Here is an 18,561-nt window from a genome sequence, read left to right on the forward strand (position 1 = left end):
CCTAACCTCACCTGTGACTGTAGAAGCTACTAGATCGGGAAGGTGGCGCAAGAGGAGTAACGGGAGGAGGAGGTGGTCGGACACCACCCATGGACGTAGACTTCTCCACCTACAGAAGACAAGAATTTGATGTTGGTAATATTGAGTTAATGTGTAGAGACTAAAGTATGATTAATAGAACTTCCCACAACATCATCCCTTAAAGAAACCCTATTAGCATGATGGGGCAAGACTCTTTCACCTGGTTTTTTAGTGTCAAAACTTGAGGAGTTCACGACTCGTGGAAGATTCCATTCTGAGCTTGGCGTTCATGAATAAAGTATTCTGTGTTGAGATTTAGATCATGGGTTATTTTTGCAATTAGGTACAGACCTACGATTCCCTGTGAGTATGACACATTTGGGGTTTCACACTGGGGTATATAATAAGAGTTTACAAAAGAAAAAAACATATAACACCAAACAACAAACACAAATAATCTGAAACAAACACTACAACAACACACACTTAAAGCCGACAATCTGAAAATTAGATATGTTAATCAAAACCTTATAAAGAAGAAAAAAGTTGTCGTTTTCAGCTTAACCCAAAAGACTAAAACTTTGTTATAATAATCAGACGAGACAAGATCACTCACTGGCTGTTACGAACACAAACTTGAAAATTTTGAAAAAATGTAAAAACTATATCTTTGCATGTATATTGGTTCATATGCATTCACTATGGTAGTTTCAGATAATTTTACAGCAACAATAAGATAAAATACCCAGTGACCAAAGTCTATCAGGGTGTCCACCAGGCCAACCAGAAAAAAATCATGAGTAATTCCAGGTAGTTCAGGTCGTACTTTTCATTCTTAACTTTCCAACGCGTTTTTGCGCCAAATCCCGCAATGCTGTTTTAATGCCAACACAGTTTGCTATTTTAGTTATTGGAAAAAGCATTCTCAGTTAAAGAAACAACATTTATGATTACTGTAATATTGCCTGACACAAGTATGCAGTTTTTATATATTACTGATTAAATAATCAGGAAATTAAAAACTAATCCTTAAACCTAAAATTTATTGATAACTTCTTAATAATAGTGAAATGTCGATACCAAAATTTATCGAATCTCCGTACCGACACCAGAAAAATAGATTCTTAATAAATACTGATAATTTTAATTTTAACAAAATTTCTGTAAGGATTTCTACACCAACCCATGTCTTCATGTTCTTTCATATAGTATGTAGTTTTGGAGTTATGGGTTGTTTTTCAAGTGGCCTACAGAAATAATTAATGCAGAAATTACAAAAATTTCACATAGCCAATTTAAGTTTTAAACCCTTCTACACACAATAAATAAATACCAAGTTAAAGGTAAATGAAGATATTACAAAAAATAAAAAATAAACTTTCTAGAAGTGTGCAAGAAAAAAGTTATCATCATCTTCCGCAATAGTAGCTTAATTTTAATCATTTACCACAGTCATCATCGTCAAGCAATAGTTTTTGGACATAATCATCGTTTCCCGCGGTCACAGAAACGTCATCGACATCATGCGCGATCGCAGCAAAATCATTAAAAAATCCTGCGGCCGTATGGAGTTTTGAAATCATCATTGTCTTCCGCGGTCATGGAAACGTCATCGGCATCTCCCGCAGCCACGGAAACGTTATTGTCATCTCCCGCGTACACGGAAACATCAATCGGCAAATTGAAAATTCCCCGTAAAATAAGAAATTCCAGCATAATTCCCGGTTTTCCTGGTCGGTGGACACCCTGTCTATCCCATTAACATATAAGTTCAGGTTTAATAAGAAATTGTCTATTGTCCGAGAATTAAGGAGATAAAGGACAGGATATAGAAGGCTTACCTTAAAAATTATAGGCATCCCACTTCACTAAAGTAACACAAAAGTAAACAAAAGGATACACTTAATATATTGTGTTACTTTAGTGAAGTGGGATGCCTACAATTTTTAAGGTAAGCCTGCTTATCCTGTCCTTTGTCTCCTTAATTCTCAAAGAAAAATTCAGTAATTTGATAACACTTTTATTGTGACCAGGCTTTAATGCGGGATTGTTTTTACATTACTTCAGGCTTGGCCTAAAGGTTGCGGCATTACCACTTAGCCAAAATCTCCCAACCCAAGGCCTCAGAGACCAAACTCCCACATTCTACCACTAGACCAGCCCACTTTTAATTTCATCACACTGGTCGAGTACAACTTTTGTCGTTACTCGATTGTTGTTTGTCAATGTTACCTGGGTGCGTACAATGTTTGTTTGTTGTATCTCCAATCGTTCCTCCTTGATGACGGCTCTAGGCTCAACACTCTCAACACTTCCCCATCGCCCGGCTGGAAACAACAATCACATGTTAAACACAACATGATTGAGCCAAAAAAAAAAAAAAAACATTTTACACCTACACAAAAAATAGAGCTTTTCACCAGTAAAAATTGGATGTGTTAAGAACACACCCAAATATAAAAGTAAAGTAGGACCTGTCTTAAATGAAAATAAGGGTTAGTCATTTAGGGTAGCCAACATTTTGGTTTTTTAGCATCTAAGAACTATATAAGAATAACACAATAATGTAACTGGAAGTAGGGGCTACATGTACAAAAAATACTGTGTGTACATGTACATGTACAATGTATTGTAAGTTCTTTGAGAAAATAAATATATATTCTATTCTATTCTATGTACACCAGAGGCACATGAAAAATAAGAGGCTCTGACAAAACAGGATTAGAGGTAGTGAGAAGTTGGTGGAATCCTTTAATGAAAAAAGGGTTTCATGGTATAAAGAAGGGTATGACTTAATTGAACATTGTGCCGCACGATAAATCTCCATCACCAAACCATACTCCGAGCCTTAGTCTAATGAAATGTCTGTGGATAACCTTAGAAGCATCAAGAATCCATCTCCTTCAAGATTACATTAGACTGAGTATCCAAGTTTATTACTGTACCGTATTTTTTACAACATCGGCTATTTGATAACCAAAGTAGATGTCCCATATACACGGACTAGCTTTAACAATATTTTTGTATTTAAAAAATAAAATAGAACATAGGACCTAGTTTCTCCCTGTTTTTGTTACTCACTATTAGAAACTATCACATTAACAATTAACACATTAACTACCAAGTTAATGTGGAAATAATAATGTTACAATGAGTTTCCATTCAGTCTGGCTAGGTTAAAAAGTTGGCGTATTTGAAATCAGTGATATAGCCTACAGGTCCTATAGGATAATAGCCTATAGGTGACTCAATTTATTTTTTTTCAATTCTTCAGAGAATTTCTTTTAAAAAATTTACAAACACAAATTTAAAACACCACTTACCTAGTTGCTGAGCCAACAGATTCTTGCGATGGTTGTCAAGCTTGGTGGGTCCTGGGGTGGGCGGAGTCATGTCAGGGATGGGCGGCGCTCGGTGGGCCGGCCGTCCTGTGCTTCTCAGGCTGTGATTGGCCGTCACCATCTCCAGCTTGTATTTCATCTCCGAGCTGATTCTCAGTTTGCCTACACTGCCTGGACTAGGTCGCTGGGCGCCTACCTCTAAAGATCTAGAAGGTTATGTTTTCAATTACACTCAAAGAATCATCAACAACCCAAATGCACTCAATATTAAAAAAAATAAACCCTCGTAAGGATTAAAAATCTCAACTATTAGTCTTTTTATAAATTAGGTTCAATTATCTATCTTAAATTTAACATAGTTTTTATAACAAAATGTAAATCCTAGAGTTTCTTGTTTTTCAAGATCGCAATGAATAATAAATATGCTTATAGTCACCTTAATATATTTCTATCAAAGCAGGATTAATCTAAATAAAGCATTTTATAACAAAAGATACTTTATATCCACAAATAAATATTGAATACAAACCTGAATCATTTGTACATTTATCAAGCCACCTCTTGATTATTATCTACCACCATTAACTTTGGACAATACAACAAAACTACTTACTATACTATTGTGAATTTAGTCTATTTAATGTTTTAGTGCTTGGGTATGGACTAAATGTTGCTCTACAAATTTATCACTCTATTTGTTAAAATTACTTTAAAGTTAGTTTCTTATAAAAATAACTATTTGCAAATGAGAAATCAACTTAATGAAGTATGCTCGCCATGGGGATGACATATCTAAAACACAGAGGATACGCGTCCGGTAACCAGACGTGGATTAGGCGTCCGGTAGTGACGTCACCGGGTTGTGGGGTCCCGGAACGCCATTACCACAACGATGCGATGTTCGGCCAGCGTTGTTCGTGGTGTAGTGGATAGAGTGCTCGGCTGATATCCAAGAGGTCCCTGGTTCGAAACCCATCGGTTTCTTTAACTTTTTGATTTTGTCACAGATTTTGCTTTGAATGTAATTTCTTCCTAACTGTACATCTTTTATTAGAACTTTTGGCATTTATAATTTTATGTTATGAAGAGAATTGAACCTTCATTTGATTTTATTCATTATCAGCAAGTTTGGTTGGTTAGGTTAGGTTATGACAGTAACTGCCGGACGCCTAATCCACGTCTGGTTACCGGACGCGTAACCTCTGCGTATCTAAAACTAATCTATGTTATTACTCACTTGATGGCAGATTTATGGACTTGGAGGTCATGTTTGATGTTGGGAGTTGAAGTTTGAATCGACTGATCTGGGATTTCAAACTCCTCCCACTCAACGCTACCACTGACTCCACCATCAACTTCATTCAACTCCTGAAAATTTTCAACTTATAAACATATCAATTAAAAACTTAACTCAAAATCTAATTTTAAACTTCTTATTTACTCCCATGGCAATTCAAACCCAAGAAGATATTTGGCTTCACCCAATAATTGCCTTCAATTTCCTTGGTACGGTCTATCTTCTTCATCGGTTCCCAACATTCTCATGCCTTTGTTTACCCTACTTGATCTTTCCACGTCTGTGAGTTCCGGGGGACTTTCCCAGTCTGAGGTTTTTTTTTTATATTTGTATCATAGTTTCATCTTCCTTCATTTAACACACCAGCCTATCTCCAAGGTCTATTTTTGCAACAGCAGCACCGCCTGGTGCTTAATACAGATTCCTAAGTTCCCTATTTTGCTTGATTCTCCATTTTCTTTTTGTCGTTCAAAGATTTATCTGAGCGCCTAGCTAGTTTTCAATTATTAAAAGCTTTATCTCAACACCTTTATCTGTAACGTGGAAGCCATATTCCAAATCATTATGCAAATAATCTAAATTAATATATCAGTAGTCTCTAACAAGTCTCAAATATCAGTAGTAATAGAAACCACAATTTATGTATCCTACAATTAGGCTATGTGATTAAGTTATTATGAAAATAGTTTTAACTAGACAATATTTTTTATTTATCTCACCAATGAAAAACTCTGTAGGTGATTGTTATCACCCAACGATACCAAGGAAGAGTTTTGTAATGTAATCATTGATCTATTCTAGACCTACCTGGGAATGTTTCCTGCGTTGTTTCAGTTTCATCTGCATCTGCATGAATGGCGACTCATTGTCGTCCTTAGGCGGAGGCCAACGCCACTTGCCGATCCTGACAGTCTTGGCTCGTCCGTACGGGTCCATGAACGGCCGCACCTCGTTGGGATCACCCAACTCTGGTGGGGGCGGCATTGGTGGAGGCGGAGGCACCACGGACTGTAAATATATTAGAAAGAAAATTATGTAAAAATATCTGTTTTGTAGAATAAAAATTACAATACCCAATGGTAAAGCGTAGACTTGAATCTTTGATTATTCATAATAAAACTTATACATTTCATTCTCAAGCAATAGTTATTGGCAGTTTTAGAATAAAAATGGACGTAATTGAATTGGACCACAGATAGGGTACGCTTATATAAATTACTGACTTCTGTAGCATAAGCCAACTTTTTAATCCAAGTCTTTTAGCATCTTTTATGTCACATTAACTATGTCAGTAACAAAAAACTTTGGGAGAAAATATAATTATAGATTATTTTACACTCTGTGAGTGGCTCATTATGTTTTTTTTATTTATTTATTTTTTTAATAATAACCTAAAGCTGGTTTATATGGATGGGATGACTACTTCAGTATTCAAAAGTCAATCCTTGTATACTTTTAGATGATTGATCAATATGAACCATCTGCAACTAGTCTCTGAATTGATGGGGACAAAAGATAGTTTACAACAATTTACTATTTTATTTTCACATAATTAATACAAGGTCGCCACTAAAAATTAAATTAATGGTTTAATTTAACCAAAGATACTTTCTTAATACTTTCTTATTAAAGCCCATACAGCTAATGGCAACTAAGGGACCTACAGTTTATAGTGGAATCCAAACCACATTTTTGCCTTGGTATATTCAAATTGGCGGATAGTCATAGTACTCACTCGTGGGACGTTAATCCACACCAGGGAGTATTGCATCCACAGAGCATGCCTATAAATATCCACATTAAGTACCACTAGAGTAGGAAGTGACCCATCCATATTTTAAAGGTCAAACTGCAAAATTCATGAGTCATTCACTGTTTAATGTTTTCAAGATTGAGTGAGTTCCCTTTTCAAAAGTTGATTTAAAGGAACTACTACAGTATTTTACAAAAGGTACTATGGTGATGGGCATTTGAGTATTTTTACTAATAAAAGATGTACTGTATAAGTAACTTACTTTGATGTTGGAATCCACCGATGACTTCCGACTCTTCAATTCAGACAAGACGTTAGTAAAGGCAGAATGAGGCGAGCCAGAACCAGACCTATTGTGCACCTGCTGTAAAAGTAACAACGAGTGAAATAGAGTGAAATTTTACTGGTATGATTTCAATCAATCGATTCTTTGAAATGGTGACAGACACTTAAATGCATATTTTAGGCTGAAAAAAATGCAACGTGAGTGTAGAATGGAGTGCAATGATCTACGTAGCTTTGTCACAGACTAAGAGCAGATGTATCTTTAGTCAGGATTATTAATATCCCAACTTTGATCAAGGATAGGTGGACCCAGTTTCGGTTCATCAAAAAGCTTTTGATTTTTCTCAGGATCGCATCGCGACTTTAGGCAATCATTAGGCAATGTAACCACTCAGCTACCCAGCTATTCTTTTACTCATAATGAGTTGTTGTGGTATTGTTCATATACATATTGTCAAATCCTTAAACCAAGAATTTTGTTAATATAATGAATGATTAGGTTGGCGTTTTTATCTGCAGTATATTACGTATATTTTGACATAAACCGTTTCATCCTAGATCACCGTTTAATTGACCTTTTAAGACCAGAGTGTTTATTTACCTGTGCTTTGGTGTTAGACAACTGGGGTGGAGCTGGTCGACCTTTAGGTGGAGATCCGACCCAGGGTGGTGGCGTCTCATTGACTGCAGGCTGTCAACAGAACAGTAATTTATTAACTTGTCATTTTTACAACCCTAACTAAACTAACTCACTGACGAATAAGCCATTTGATTGAAGTATTCAATGCATTTGCAGGGGATGTTTTTCAAGTTAGGGCCGTTTAGTTTTTGTACAGCTCAACAAAACAGCTCGCCACTTACTGCACTTACTTGCATTATTGGGGAACAGAATGGCGCCACTTGCAGTTCTGTAGCTGACGAGTACACTAGTCTAGAAGTGTTTTAAAATTAATGAATCTCCTGCCACATGTGAGATAAGGTCTGTCGGTCAGTGATAAAGCCCCCCACACACTACCAGACCAGACCTCCAGACCAGACCGTCTGGTCTGGCGTCTGGCACTTGTCTTATCGTGTGTGGGACTGTCTGCAGACCGATTTTCTCGGACCAGACTGTCTGCGTGTCTGATGGTTGAACCCTCAGACCACAGACGGTCTGAGGTTCCCCCACCACTATTTTTGTCTGGTCTGTGAGTGTGTAGCGCTGTCTGTCAGACGGCCGACCATCGTGACAGGCTTCATCCATTTGTTGGAGTTCTCACCATGGTCTCTCAATTACGAATGTTAGACCGTCTGGTCTGGGAGTGTGTAGAGCCGTCCAAGACGGTCTGGTTGCAGCCAGACGGTCTGGTCTGGAGGTCTGGTCTGGTAGTGTGTGGGGGGCTTAAGTTTTTTGATCACAAGAATATATTTGATGCTAACATTCATCGCCAGATGACTGAAGTTTATGGCCCCAATGCAATGATAAAGAGGGTAAGGAAGGGAAACGGGTTAGGGAGTGTGAAAATGGCCTTGAAATCCTTTTTCCTTTGTGGTCTGCTGTGAGAAGTCTGGGTACCCATCAAAAACACAATTCCTTCCAAAATGAAAATTTTCTCAGCCATTTTAATATAATGCAGGATACTATAGTATAGAGCAAAGTAGCAACACATAAAAACAGTAATTAAGACTTGAATGGATAATCTATCTACATTATTAATACACTATAAGAAACTTTGTGAACAATAAGGCTTTTTTGTTTTAAGATTCAACCCCACATATTACATACCAAAATGTTCATCTAGGTATAGATTTGCAACCTGACCTTATATTTTTGAAAAAGGTCCCTTGGTCTCTGGCCCATTGACTTTTAAAAATTACCATGTTATCCTTATGAAAAACGAAATTGTTTACATTATGATCAACTGGATAATTTAATTGCTGTTAATATTTTAGTTGCAATTTAAGGAAACAGGTGCTACAAACATTTACTGATTTGGTTGAAATGAAATATTTACTATTTGAATTTGGGTTGGCGTGAATAGTATAATGGAAAAAGGCAAGAAAGCCTGGACAATTCGATATACAGTACTAAAATGGAAACTGAATTAACACTGTGCTGCATTTCTTGAGCAATTATTAAAAGAGCATATTTGCAAACTATGGAAACATAGGCAAGTCATAGAACACCACCAAGTGGAAGAAATAGAAATAATGTTTTTTTTTTATAATTTATAATCGTTATTTTATTTTGGACAACGTAAAAGCAGGTATGAGTGGGAAATATTTGTAGAAAACACTAAAAAAAACAAGATCAGCTTTTGAAAAATGATGAAGATATTTACAAGAAATGTTGATTATGTTGATCTGTTATGTACATTGTGAGTATATCCATAATCTTTGAGTCGACTCTTTTAAAGGCATCGGAAATTTATTAAAGTTATTTGTTTTAAAATAACACCTGTAATACTTCGTAATTGCTCAAATTTGAGCAACAGGTACTTATACACTAATGACGCTTAAAAGTGGACAATAAACAACACATCACATCACAGCTACATGACACTAACCGTGGTGGCCTGCTGCTGCAGAAGCTGTTGCAGAGCCTGGTTCTGCGCGAGCAGCTGTTGCTGGATCTGTATGTTCTGCGCCATGGCAGACTGCAGGAAGGCCCGGTGTAGGTTAGCTTGGTAGGCAAGGACATTTGGGTCGTTCTGCTGGTTGCCGTTTGACTGGTTGTTGGGCAGACTCAGGCCTGGAAATGTATTGGGAAATGTAACATTGTAAAATGCAGTCTGGAAATGTATTAGAAAGAGTAAAAGTAATCCTTACTAATAAAATTTAAACTAAAAAAAAACATTTAACTAACATGGCATTATTTGCTTTACCTTGCATGTTGTATATAGGCACAGGCATGAACCCAGGAGGCATTGAGGCTGGGTCTACCGGGTAACCCATACTAGCAGCTCCTGAACCTGACAATCCAAGGTGGTACATTAGGAAACTATGTTAATAAATGTAAAATGAATTGTTACTAGTTCAGAGGAATTTATAGAATGTCAATTAAGTTGCAAGTAGGGATGGTGATGCAAGAAAGACAGAAAACTCCTTCACCACTTTGCCCCTACTCTTAAAAATAAATCTCAGCGCAATTATGGGATGGCTGTAGAGAGTAACACAGGCGATGGTGGCAGGGGAAGGGACCTAATGTGCATGTGCATGATTTGATCTATACAAAAAGAACAGATCTTGTAAATTCCTAATGAAATGTTCAAACTAATTCTCAAACAAGAATCTCCTTTTCTTTCTTTAAAGTAGATTTATGTTATATTTATCTGAAGGAACTGGCTCTTTATTTCAGTTTAAACAAAATAAATGTTGAGATGACACAATTTCAGGGGTAAGTACAAATTAATTTTGCAAATAGGAGTTTGTTAAGTAAATAGGCCCCTACCCGTAAAAAAGCAAAACTCCTTAAAATAAAAAAAATAAATAGCGTGTACGAGATAAGCAGAACACATTGAACCCGTCAGCACAAGATAGTACCTGAAGTGAGACTGAGGTCTTGCGTCCGTCCGGAAAGTTTTTTTTTTTTTTTTTTTACCACTATACAGTTGTCCATGTGTTTTTTTTTAAATTGTGATTTTCCAACTTTGGCTGGGTTTGTACTATTATTGTTATGTTTTCGATACTTTATCTCCTGATCAGATTTCAAATTCCATATGTTGTAACTTACCAATCATTATGTACAATGTACACAATAATCTCTTACATAACATAAACATAGATATACCATAACATAGCTCACCATTACCGATAATGAACTTAAAATAAAGAAGTGCAATGTACCTGATGTGTTGTAAAGAGGCATGGTAGGCATGAGCAGCGGAGGTGACATGAGTGGAGACATGACAGGCTGAGGAGACATTGGCATGTTGTACATCTGCTGGTGTTGTCCATGAGAGTTCTGCAACATAGAGTAAACAGCTGATCATTACAGGAATACATTACAATCATACAATTATTCACTCAATACTACTCTACTACTACTTTTATCAAAAGACTACTCTTCATTAAGAGTCTTCTTCACCCCTCCGAAAACAGGGCATCCCTCGCACCCTATGGAATGTGTGAAGATATAATGTTAAAACTTTTTTCTGTTACAGATTAATGTTGGTTCTAGGGCCCTCATACGTGATATATCCAAGAAAATGAATAGTATAACTAAAAAAAATCTGAAAGTAACGTAAATTTAGTCACTTTTAAACACTAATAAAACTAAATACTTTTTTTTCATTTTCAACCTTTTTAGGTATAAGAGCTCTAATATTTCAACTATTCAACTATATTGATACCGGATAAAAAAAAAATTCTGCTGGAAAACGGCCTCCGAAACTGAGGACGAAAAATACATGTTTTGTCGGAGGCTACTTCGCTAATAGCCTTTACAAAACTTGGCTCAGGTGGCAGATGAATCACCGACGTGTCGATTTAGTAGTAATGTGTTTACAATGTTTTCAGAATGGCGTGCATAATGACCCCGCACTACCTGCCCATCTTTAAAACCTTTCCCCCAAGGCCATATCCCCAAAACGCAACTACACCAGGGGTGAAGAAGACTCTTAAGTTAGGGACTATAACAAATTAAAACGTACATATATGATTTTTTTTTTTTTGTTGTTGTAAGGGTAACAAAATTTATAAAAAAAAATCTTAGTTTAATACTATTTTCAATTGACCGCCTCAAAAACAGCTGATAGCCAGCAGTTGTGGCAAAGTTGTTTCTGCACATGACCTTCTGGGGCACTGGCATCGTGGAGGTGGGGAATAACCCCTATATATATGGCGCATACAGTACGAAGTCAGTCAAGTAACCAGCGAGCACCCAGGCACATCTCTCCTTGGTAAGTGGAGTGGAGTACAAGAAGGAATTTTGGATTTATTAGTCATTATTATTTGTCGCTAGGCGTATTTTTCATTGATATCCAACCATTAAATCATTCTAGTTACATTGTCATCACAAAGTGATAAAGATGTCAAAAGAGAATCCGTGAGACTGAATAAAGAATTTATTCCGAATGGAATGAAATTCAGTTTGCAGTAAACCACAGACTTAACAATACACAATATTTTGCTTTAAGTTAGGACTTCTTCATAGGGTCCATTCAAGAGAGAATTTAGTCAACATAACCAGTGTAGTAGAAAATCTTTAAGCCTCCGAACTCTTAATTTATCATGAAAATAAGCTGAACCTATCTCTTAAAAATTGGTAACACAGAGATAAAGTGACGTTAAATAATCCACGCCCAAGGAAAGGAACCATCAACTCTCCAATTTAAGGATAACAAAACACAAACTTACATCTTGTTGTGCCGTATGTCCTCCTCCTTTGATTGTGGCTACCAGCATCTGCGGGTCTGTCTTGCAGTCAACAAACAACGGGTCAAACACATCTCTTATGAAATCTTCTTCTCCCCCGCATCTGCTCAAGAATGAATGCTATTGTTTTACACTGTTTTAGAGCAATTATCTAGTTACAAGAATGTAACATCATAAAAATATGACAAAGCATAACCGAGGATAAAATAAACAAACTGGACAAGGACATAAATTGGATGAAACCAACCTTAAAATAACGTCTTCAGCATTAGCACACTATATTTAATCTAATATAATAAATCAACTATAATATAGTAAATAACTGTTTTAGATAAACAACTCAGTTTTAAATCTGAATTCTGCTCAAATAAAAATCTTTGACTATTGGCAGAATATTCATCCAATTCATATGTTAAATCTCTATCAAGTTTTTAAATAAAATAAAAAAAACTTATGTCAATTACTGATTTACTACTTGTGAACTGTAAAATATTTCTTTACATTAACTGTCTCACCAACAAAAGCTAAAGAAAATATAATTTTATACTATAGCACACTATTTGAGCAGTTCGTTCAACCATGTTCAAATAAACAAAATTGGATGCACCTGAACCATATGGACGACATCAGTATTCAAAATTGAATTATACAAAACAATCAGCTGACCTAGATGAGCCTCCTTTGATGGAGGCAGCGAGTGACCTTGCGTCCGACAGCTGATCCAGCACTGGGCTGAACAAATCGTCCAGGAACTGATCCACATCCGAGGCTTGCGACGGAACTCTCACTCTCCTCACGTGACTCGCTGAAACATACAATTGTCGCAAACTATTAACTATTCACAAAAAAAAGTAACATTTTACTGTTGAAGAAAAATATATAAAATATTGTATAAACTCTTTGATTATATGGGTGGAACTAAAAATTTCATTACTACAGGGCTGCTTTAGAAAATGGCGAGAGGTTTTATGTTTATTTGGGGGTGCAAAGAGAAAAAATCCCAGGCAATAAAAGAGCGGAGGGGGGGGGGAGGCTCAAATACCGCCTATACCACAGACCCTCATTTTCATATGTAAAAATGAATTCACATTCAAATTAGGTGAATATGCTACCTAATACGGCAAGTTTTTTACCAAGCTAAACTGAAAGAACACATTATTGTAAGCTGTAGAATATGTTTGCCGAATAAAATATCAAAGTAACAAAAAATAAGGGAGAAAATATAATTCTAGAGTGTAGCATACTCCATAAGTGAGTCTTTCAACCATATTATTTCTAAATAAAAAAAAACATTCCTGCAGATGATCCACATAAATGGAATGTGTACTTCAGTATTAAAAAATAAAATATACAAAATAATGGGCTTGTACTAACAAGAGAGACTGGTCTCAAATCTGAATTAGGAACAATCCTATAAGTATTTTGAAAATTGTGCTTATTTAGGACAGTACAGTAGTAGTTTTTTTTAGCTAAATCGTTTTGAAGTCAAATTGAGTTTAGTTTTTAATCGTCAAACAGTTTTATCCAACAGGTTTCCAGGAAATTGCATGAAAAACAATGATTTGGGAATCTGAAAACCATTACAACCGTGGATTTTCAGAAGTCTGTTGACAGTAAAAATTCTCTTTATCTTATCATTTTATTGATTTAAGTTATATTATCTACAGAAAACGAATTCCAAAAAGGGACGCAAAATAAGACTAAGATTTTAAACTGTTATTACTGAAAGTTAATACATTAATATACTATAAAACTTAATAGATAACTTTTTATTTTGCAGTTATGAATATTGTTTGTAAAATCATTGTGCTAAATTTATTTAATAATTTTATTTTTCAATATTTATGATGAAGGAAAAGTATTCTTCAATCAAGCCAATCTTCTTGCGAGTTTTTCCTTGAAGTTCTTCATTTCCAATCCCTGTACCTAACAAGAGTTTACAAATGTTTCATGTTCATTTGAGTTTAATGTTGTGGAGTCATGTAATTGCTGGTTAAAATATGTTACACATTTCATGGGCGTTTTGAAGCAGACGAATAATAATTAGGAATGAGATCTAGGGCGTTTCTCTGGGCTTTTTCGGGGAGGAAGACTCCAAAGAGTGTAAAAAACAGTACCACTGAGAGCAGCTATATAACTGGAAATGTAGAATTTCTGAAAAGCTGTAAAACCAGACATTTTGAAGCGGGTAAGGGAGGGGAAGAGAATAAAATTTTAACTTTACTACTATGGTAACTGACTAAAATGTGATCTTTCATTTTTGTGAACTTTTTTCCCTACACTCGACAAAGTCCTTAATGGAAACAAAATATTGTGTTTTGTGTCTTATTTGTGTTTTTACCTACACTAGTACTTCTTCTAAGGTAAGCAGCTTCTATTACCCTTTATTCTACAATTCAAAATACTTGAACAAAACTAATATGCGAATCTTGATTGTTAATAATGAGAAAAGAACAAAATTGGAACAATATTCATTTTAAACAGAGGACAAACATATTGATCGCATTGAGAGCATTTAAAAACAGACTTGGATGTATAGAGTACCACAGAATCCTGAAACTTACCTAGAGATGGAGCTTCACTAGTGTCGGAGAGAGCAGAGCTCTTCACACCAGACTCAGACTTGTCCGAATGCCTCGTCTCAATCTGCGCTCGACTAGAGTGACTCCCAGGTGCGGCACGCTTGCCTGCGTACTGGGACTTGATAAACCTGGAAAATGTAGGTCATTTCAAGGTTATGAACCAGAGGCAACAGGGTTTAGTCTGGGTACATTATCAGGGGTAGCCTAGAGGTTACAGTGCTCAAATTCAAATCTAATGGATGCAATTTTGCCATTGGAGTATCAATTTATGGAACTAACAAGGTCAAGATTAGGTAGTAACAAGACCAGGATATGGTCAGTTCCTTTACGAAAAACAGAAGCTGATGGCAAAAAAAAGGTAAGGTCTATTTTTTTAGAACCTTTAACAGGCTTATCTGAGGTAGGAAAAGTTCAGCCTAGCACATGAAACACAACTGTGAATCAATGTAAAATATTACCATTTGAATTTAAACATAAACATTTTAATATTTCACTGTCATTGATTAATTAGCATTTATCAAGAAACATTTTGAATGGGGAGAAAGAAAGAAAGTGGAAATTGAGACATTCCTCTTCAATTCAGAGAGAGCCTATGTTTTTACTGTTTGGATTTCTTGTAAGTGTGAATATTTATGTCATGAGAATCAAAATTTAGAAACAGACATTTGGATCCAAGCAATTAAAAATCTGTAAACCATAATATTCAGTAAGGTAATATCCAGAACTATCATACCTTGGATGACCCCTGATGTAAGATCCTTTGTCATCTTCACTCCTTGTGCTCAACTCTGGGAAGTCAAACTCCAACTGGTTATGAGACACCAAGACGTCTGAAGAAGCTCTGTAGGGGAAAACGATACAGATATTTATTTTAGCTCGCAAAAAGACTATTTAAAATCTTATTTACACTCAATTTTCCTTAACACTTAACCTCATGGTAACTATGGAACAATGCCATCTGATTGCAACCATCAGCTGATTGGTTAAAGAAATTAAGAAAACAGCGATACCAGCAGCTTGTTTTGCCTGCATGCGGTACAAGTAAATTGGGTTATTAAATAAAACAACCTATAATATAAACGCAATGTATCATTTTTTTTTATTAACTTGAATTTGAAATTTAGGACTTAATTGTTTTGGATTTGGATTTGAAATTCTTAGATTTACCAATAGAATATGAACAAACTTGATTGAAAGGTAAAGATTTGTGGGAATAAACCACATCACCGCCAACAATATGATAAGGTAAGAATCAAGCCCTATCAGCTGATCGGAGGGCAAGCAGACAGCTGTAGTCAAACACTTGCAGACCAGCGCTCCTGCCGAAAAAACCAGAAACGACCGGCCAGTAGGTTTGTCGATGGTGAACTCTCACGGTGTCAGGACCTGTTACTTCTCTCCAGTTGGTAAAGTACCAGTAGGACTAATGGCCAATTAGTTAATTAACTTTTTGGGGGAAAAGAGGGGTTAAGATCTTTTCAAAATTAGTAAATTTCAATCAGCAATAAAGAAAACAATGTTAACTAAATAAAATTACGTAATTATCAATAATTCAGGCTTGTTGCAGGCATCTAATCATGGCATGGGGTTAATTTAGAATATTAAAAAAAATTTAAAAAATGTGTTTATGTAGTTAATTTATTTATCCAAGACTTATCAAAGCTGGCTTACGCTGGGAAGGGTTTACGAGAGTGCTTTAGGGGAATGGATCTAGCACGGTTACATTAAAATGTGGCTCTGAGAGGATTAATTCCAGTCAGGACCGCACGGATTGTGAATTATGAGTTTTTCTAACTGACCGCAGACAAACCACTAGGAGACATCCCACTCACCCAGTCAGGCTGTATTTTCTGTTCTCTCCTCGCTGACTGACACTCTCAAGGTTGTCTTCGTCCGCTCGGTTGCTCGTTGTCTCCGCTACCTCTGCCTCAGCTATCCGCTCCATCGAGTGGTAACGCTCGTTAAGTCGTGAGTGTGACAGTCCAAGCGTATCGAGCTTGGAGCCTACAGAACTTGCAGCTGCAACCTATGACCAGAAAATAAGAATAAATATGGTTACATAAAACATAATTCATTTTATTATTTATCAGAACTTAGTAAATATTTTGGAAATCTTTCTTAATTTTAGAATAAGAACCAGAATAAGAATGCTCAATTGCCATTACCCTGGTTTACATGCATGGCACATTCAAGGAAATGTCTATTTCTCTGTACGGACACAGGTTTAAAGGTAATCCTTACTTTACTACTAGTTTTAGTACTGGGGTAATCATGGAACTTGACAAGTTAACAGTGGTACTGTAGATAGAGTGTTGAATCTCCTGTGAAAAAAAATACTTTTTGCGGGGGGATAACATTAACTTAAAGGGGATATCATTGAAATCCCCGAGCACAAGTATTTGAAAAACATAATTTTACAAAACTGTATATGCGGAACATGGATACTATTTATTTCAATTCATACATTAAGTTATAAAAGTGTAGGTTTGTTAAATTAAACCCATGAATATTATATAAAATATTATGAATATTAATGGTTACTTTATCCAAGGACTACTGTACTGATACTGAAGGATTTGGATGGACTGGCAAAAATGTTGACGACAATATTTTAATTTAGCTAAGCCAACCATACATTAACAACCTTTTAATTTAGTTATGGTAGCTTAAGGTTGTCAAACTTTAAATTTTGCTATGCCATCTAAAAAACGTTGACAAACTTTCAATTTGGCTAGCCACCAGCTTAATATTGCCAACAATCTTTTAATTAGGTTCGTCCAGACAAATGTTACCTTTAATTGATTTTTCACTCATAACAAAAGAATGGAATTGTTTTCACTAAACAACAAAACATTTCAACCAAAATTCGATTCAATAGAAACAATAAGACTAATAAGAGGCAAATTACTAAGATCCTAATCCCAACTACTAGTAGTCCCAATATTCTAGTGTCTTAACAATCATCCTCCACAGTTGGCGCTACTGACCGGAGACAGCAGATTGTCCAGACTGCGAGAGCGGCCGGGCTTGTCGAAGTATCTGTCGTTGAGAGCGGACTGACGGGACAAACCAGAGTCTGTCGTGTGGTCCCGGGAGATGGATCTTCCCTTGGCAGATACTGGCACCTAGCAACATAGGGTTTGTGTTTATTCACTTAATTCTGTCTTATTTTCAAGGCCATTAGCATTTCCTAACATTTTAAAGTCCAGACCCTGGGGAGCGAGCTTGTCTAGTGGTTAGAGCACGGGATTTTGGTCCCTTAAGTCCTGGGTTCAAATCCCACCAAATCACCAATGGAATTTATCTAAGTGATTATGCCGCAAGCCCTAGGTCTAGCCTGAAGTACTGTGAAAAATGAAAAACGATCCCAGGCTCGTGCCTAGGAAAATAAATGGTAACATCTACATTGGAATTACATGTACTCAAATTAAGGCACAACAATTGCTGTAAATAATTTGGATTTTCTGTTCATGTATAACATTATATTAAAATTAAACCACTTGTGTAATTTCCAAAAAGACTCATACAGTAGTATCAAAACTCCCAACATTTCCCAAACGATTTAGGCATATTATGACTAAACCAGTACTGCTTAGTCAGAACTATTGCAATTATGCTGAGATAATGTTGATTTGTTTCTATAAATACTCACCACATTGACGGGTGGTGGTTGTGGCGGAGGGACAGTTGGTCGTCTGTTGGTAGGTTGGGGTTCAGCTGGTTGTACCTAAACAAAACCAAAATAAACAGTGTTACCAATTTGACACATACTTTCCCATTAGCTTGTCAAAAACCTGTTATCATGTGTAAATGGTGGGAGTACAGTAACTTAGATATTTTACGGTGTAAATCACAAATGTTGCAATACAATTTTCACTGTAATTTTTACAGAAATCGGCATTTTATCATTTTGTTTAGAGTTAAAAG

The 18,561-nt window shown here is 36.1% G+C and overlaps 1 protein-coding gene across 2 annotated transcripts in view; it reads right to left on the minus strand.

The window, feature by feature from the left end:
* Positions 1-18,561, minus strand: part of LOC128999264 (unconventional myosin-XV-like) — a 170,801-nt gene that overhangs the window by 23,143 nt on the left and 129,097 nt on the right. Inside the window, exons 26-42 of one of the 2 annotated variants that reach the window (XM_054425659.1) lie at positions 18,287-18,361; positions 17,622-17,759; positions 16,467-16,660; positions 15,368-15,475; positions 14,617-14,762; positions 12,719-12,857; positions 12,035-12,155; positions 10,523-10,640; positions 9,562-9,648; positions 9,244-9,428; positions 7,299-7,388; positions 6,675-6,776; positions 5,467-5,667; positions 4,600-4,730; positions 3,345-3,568; positions 2,266-2,348; positions 12-109 (exon numbers count right to left, since the gene is read on the minus strand). In XM_054425659.1, the coding sequence (XP_054281634.1) occupies positions 12-109; positions 2,266-2,348; positions 3,345-3,568; positions 4,600-4,730; positions 5,467-5,667; positions 6,675-6,776; positions 7,299-7,388; positions 9,244-9,428; positions 9,562-9,648; positions 10,523-10,640; positions 12,035-12,155; positions 12,719-12,857; positions 14,617-14,762; positions 15,368-15,475; positions 16,467-16,660; positions 17,622-17,759; positions 18,287-18,361 (2,240 nt within the window). Of the gene's footprint in view, positions 1-11; positions 110-2,253; positions 2,349-3,344; positions 3,569-4,599; positions 4,731-5,466; positions 5,668-6,674; positions 6,777-7,298; positions 7,389-9,243; positions 9,429-9,561; positions 9,649-10,522; positions 10,641-12,034; positions 12,156-12,718; positions 12,858-14,616; positions 14,763-15,367; positions 15,476-16,466; positions 16,661-17,621; positions 17,760-18,286; positions 18,362-18,561 lie in introns of both variants that reach the window. The other variant, XM_054425658.1, reaches the window with a different exon arrangement.

Source organism: Macrosteles quadrilineatus, unplaced genomic scaffold, assembly GCF_028750875.1.
Source record: "Macrosteles quadrilineatus isolate MER2022 unplaced genomic scaffold, UCM_ALF_1.0 Scaffold_8__2_contigs__length_117827958, whole genome shotgun sequence".
NCBI classification, from domain to species: Eukaryota; Metazoa; Arthropoda; class Insecta; order Hemiptera; family Cicadellidae; genus Macrosteles; species Macrosteles quadrilineatus.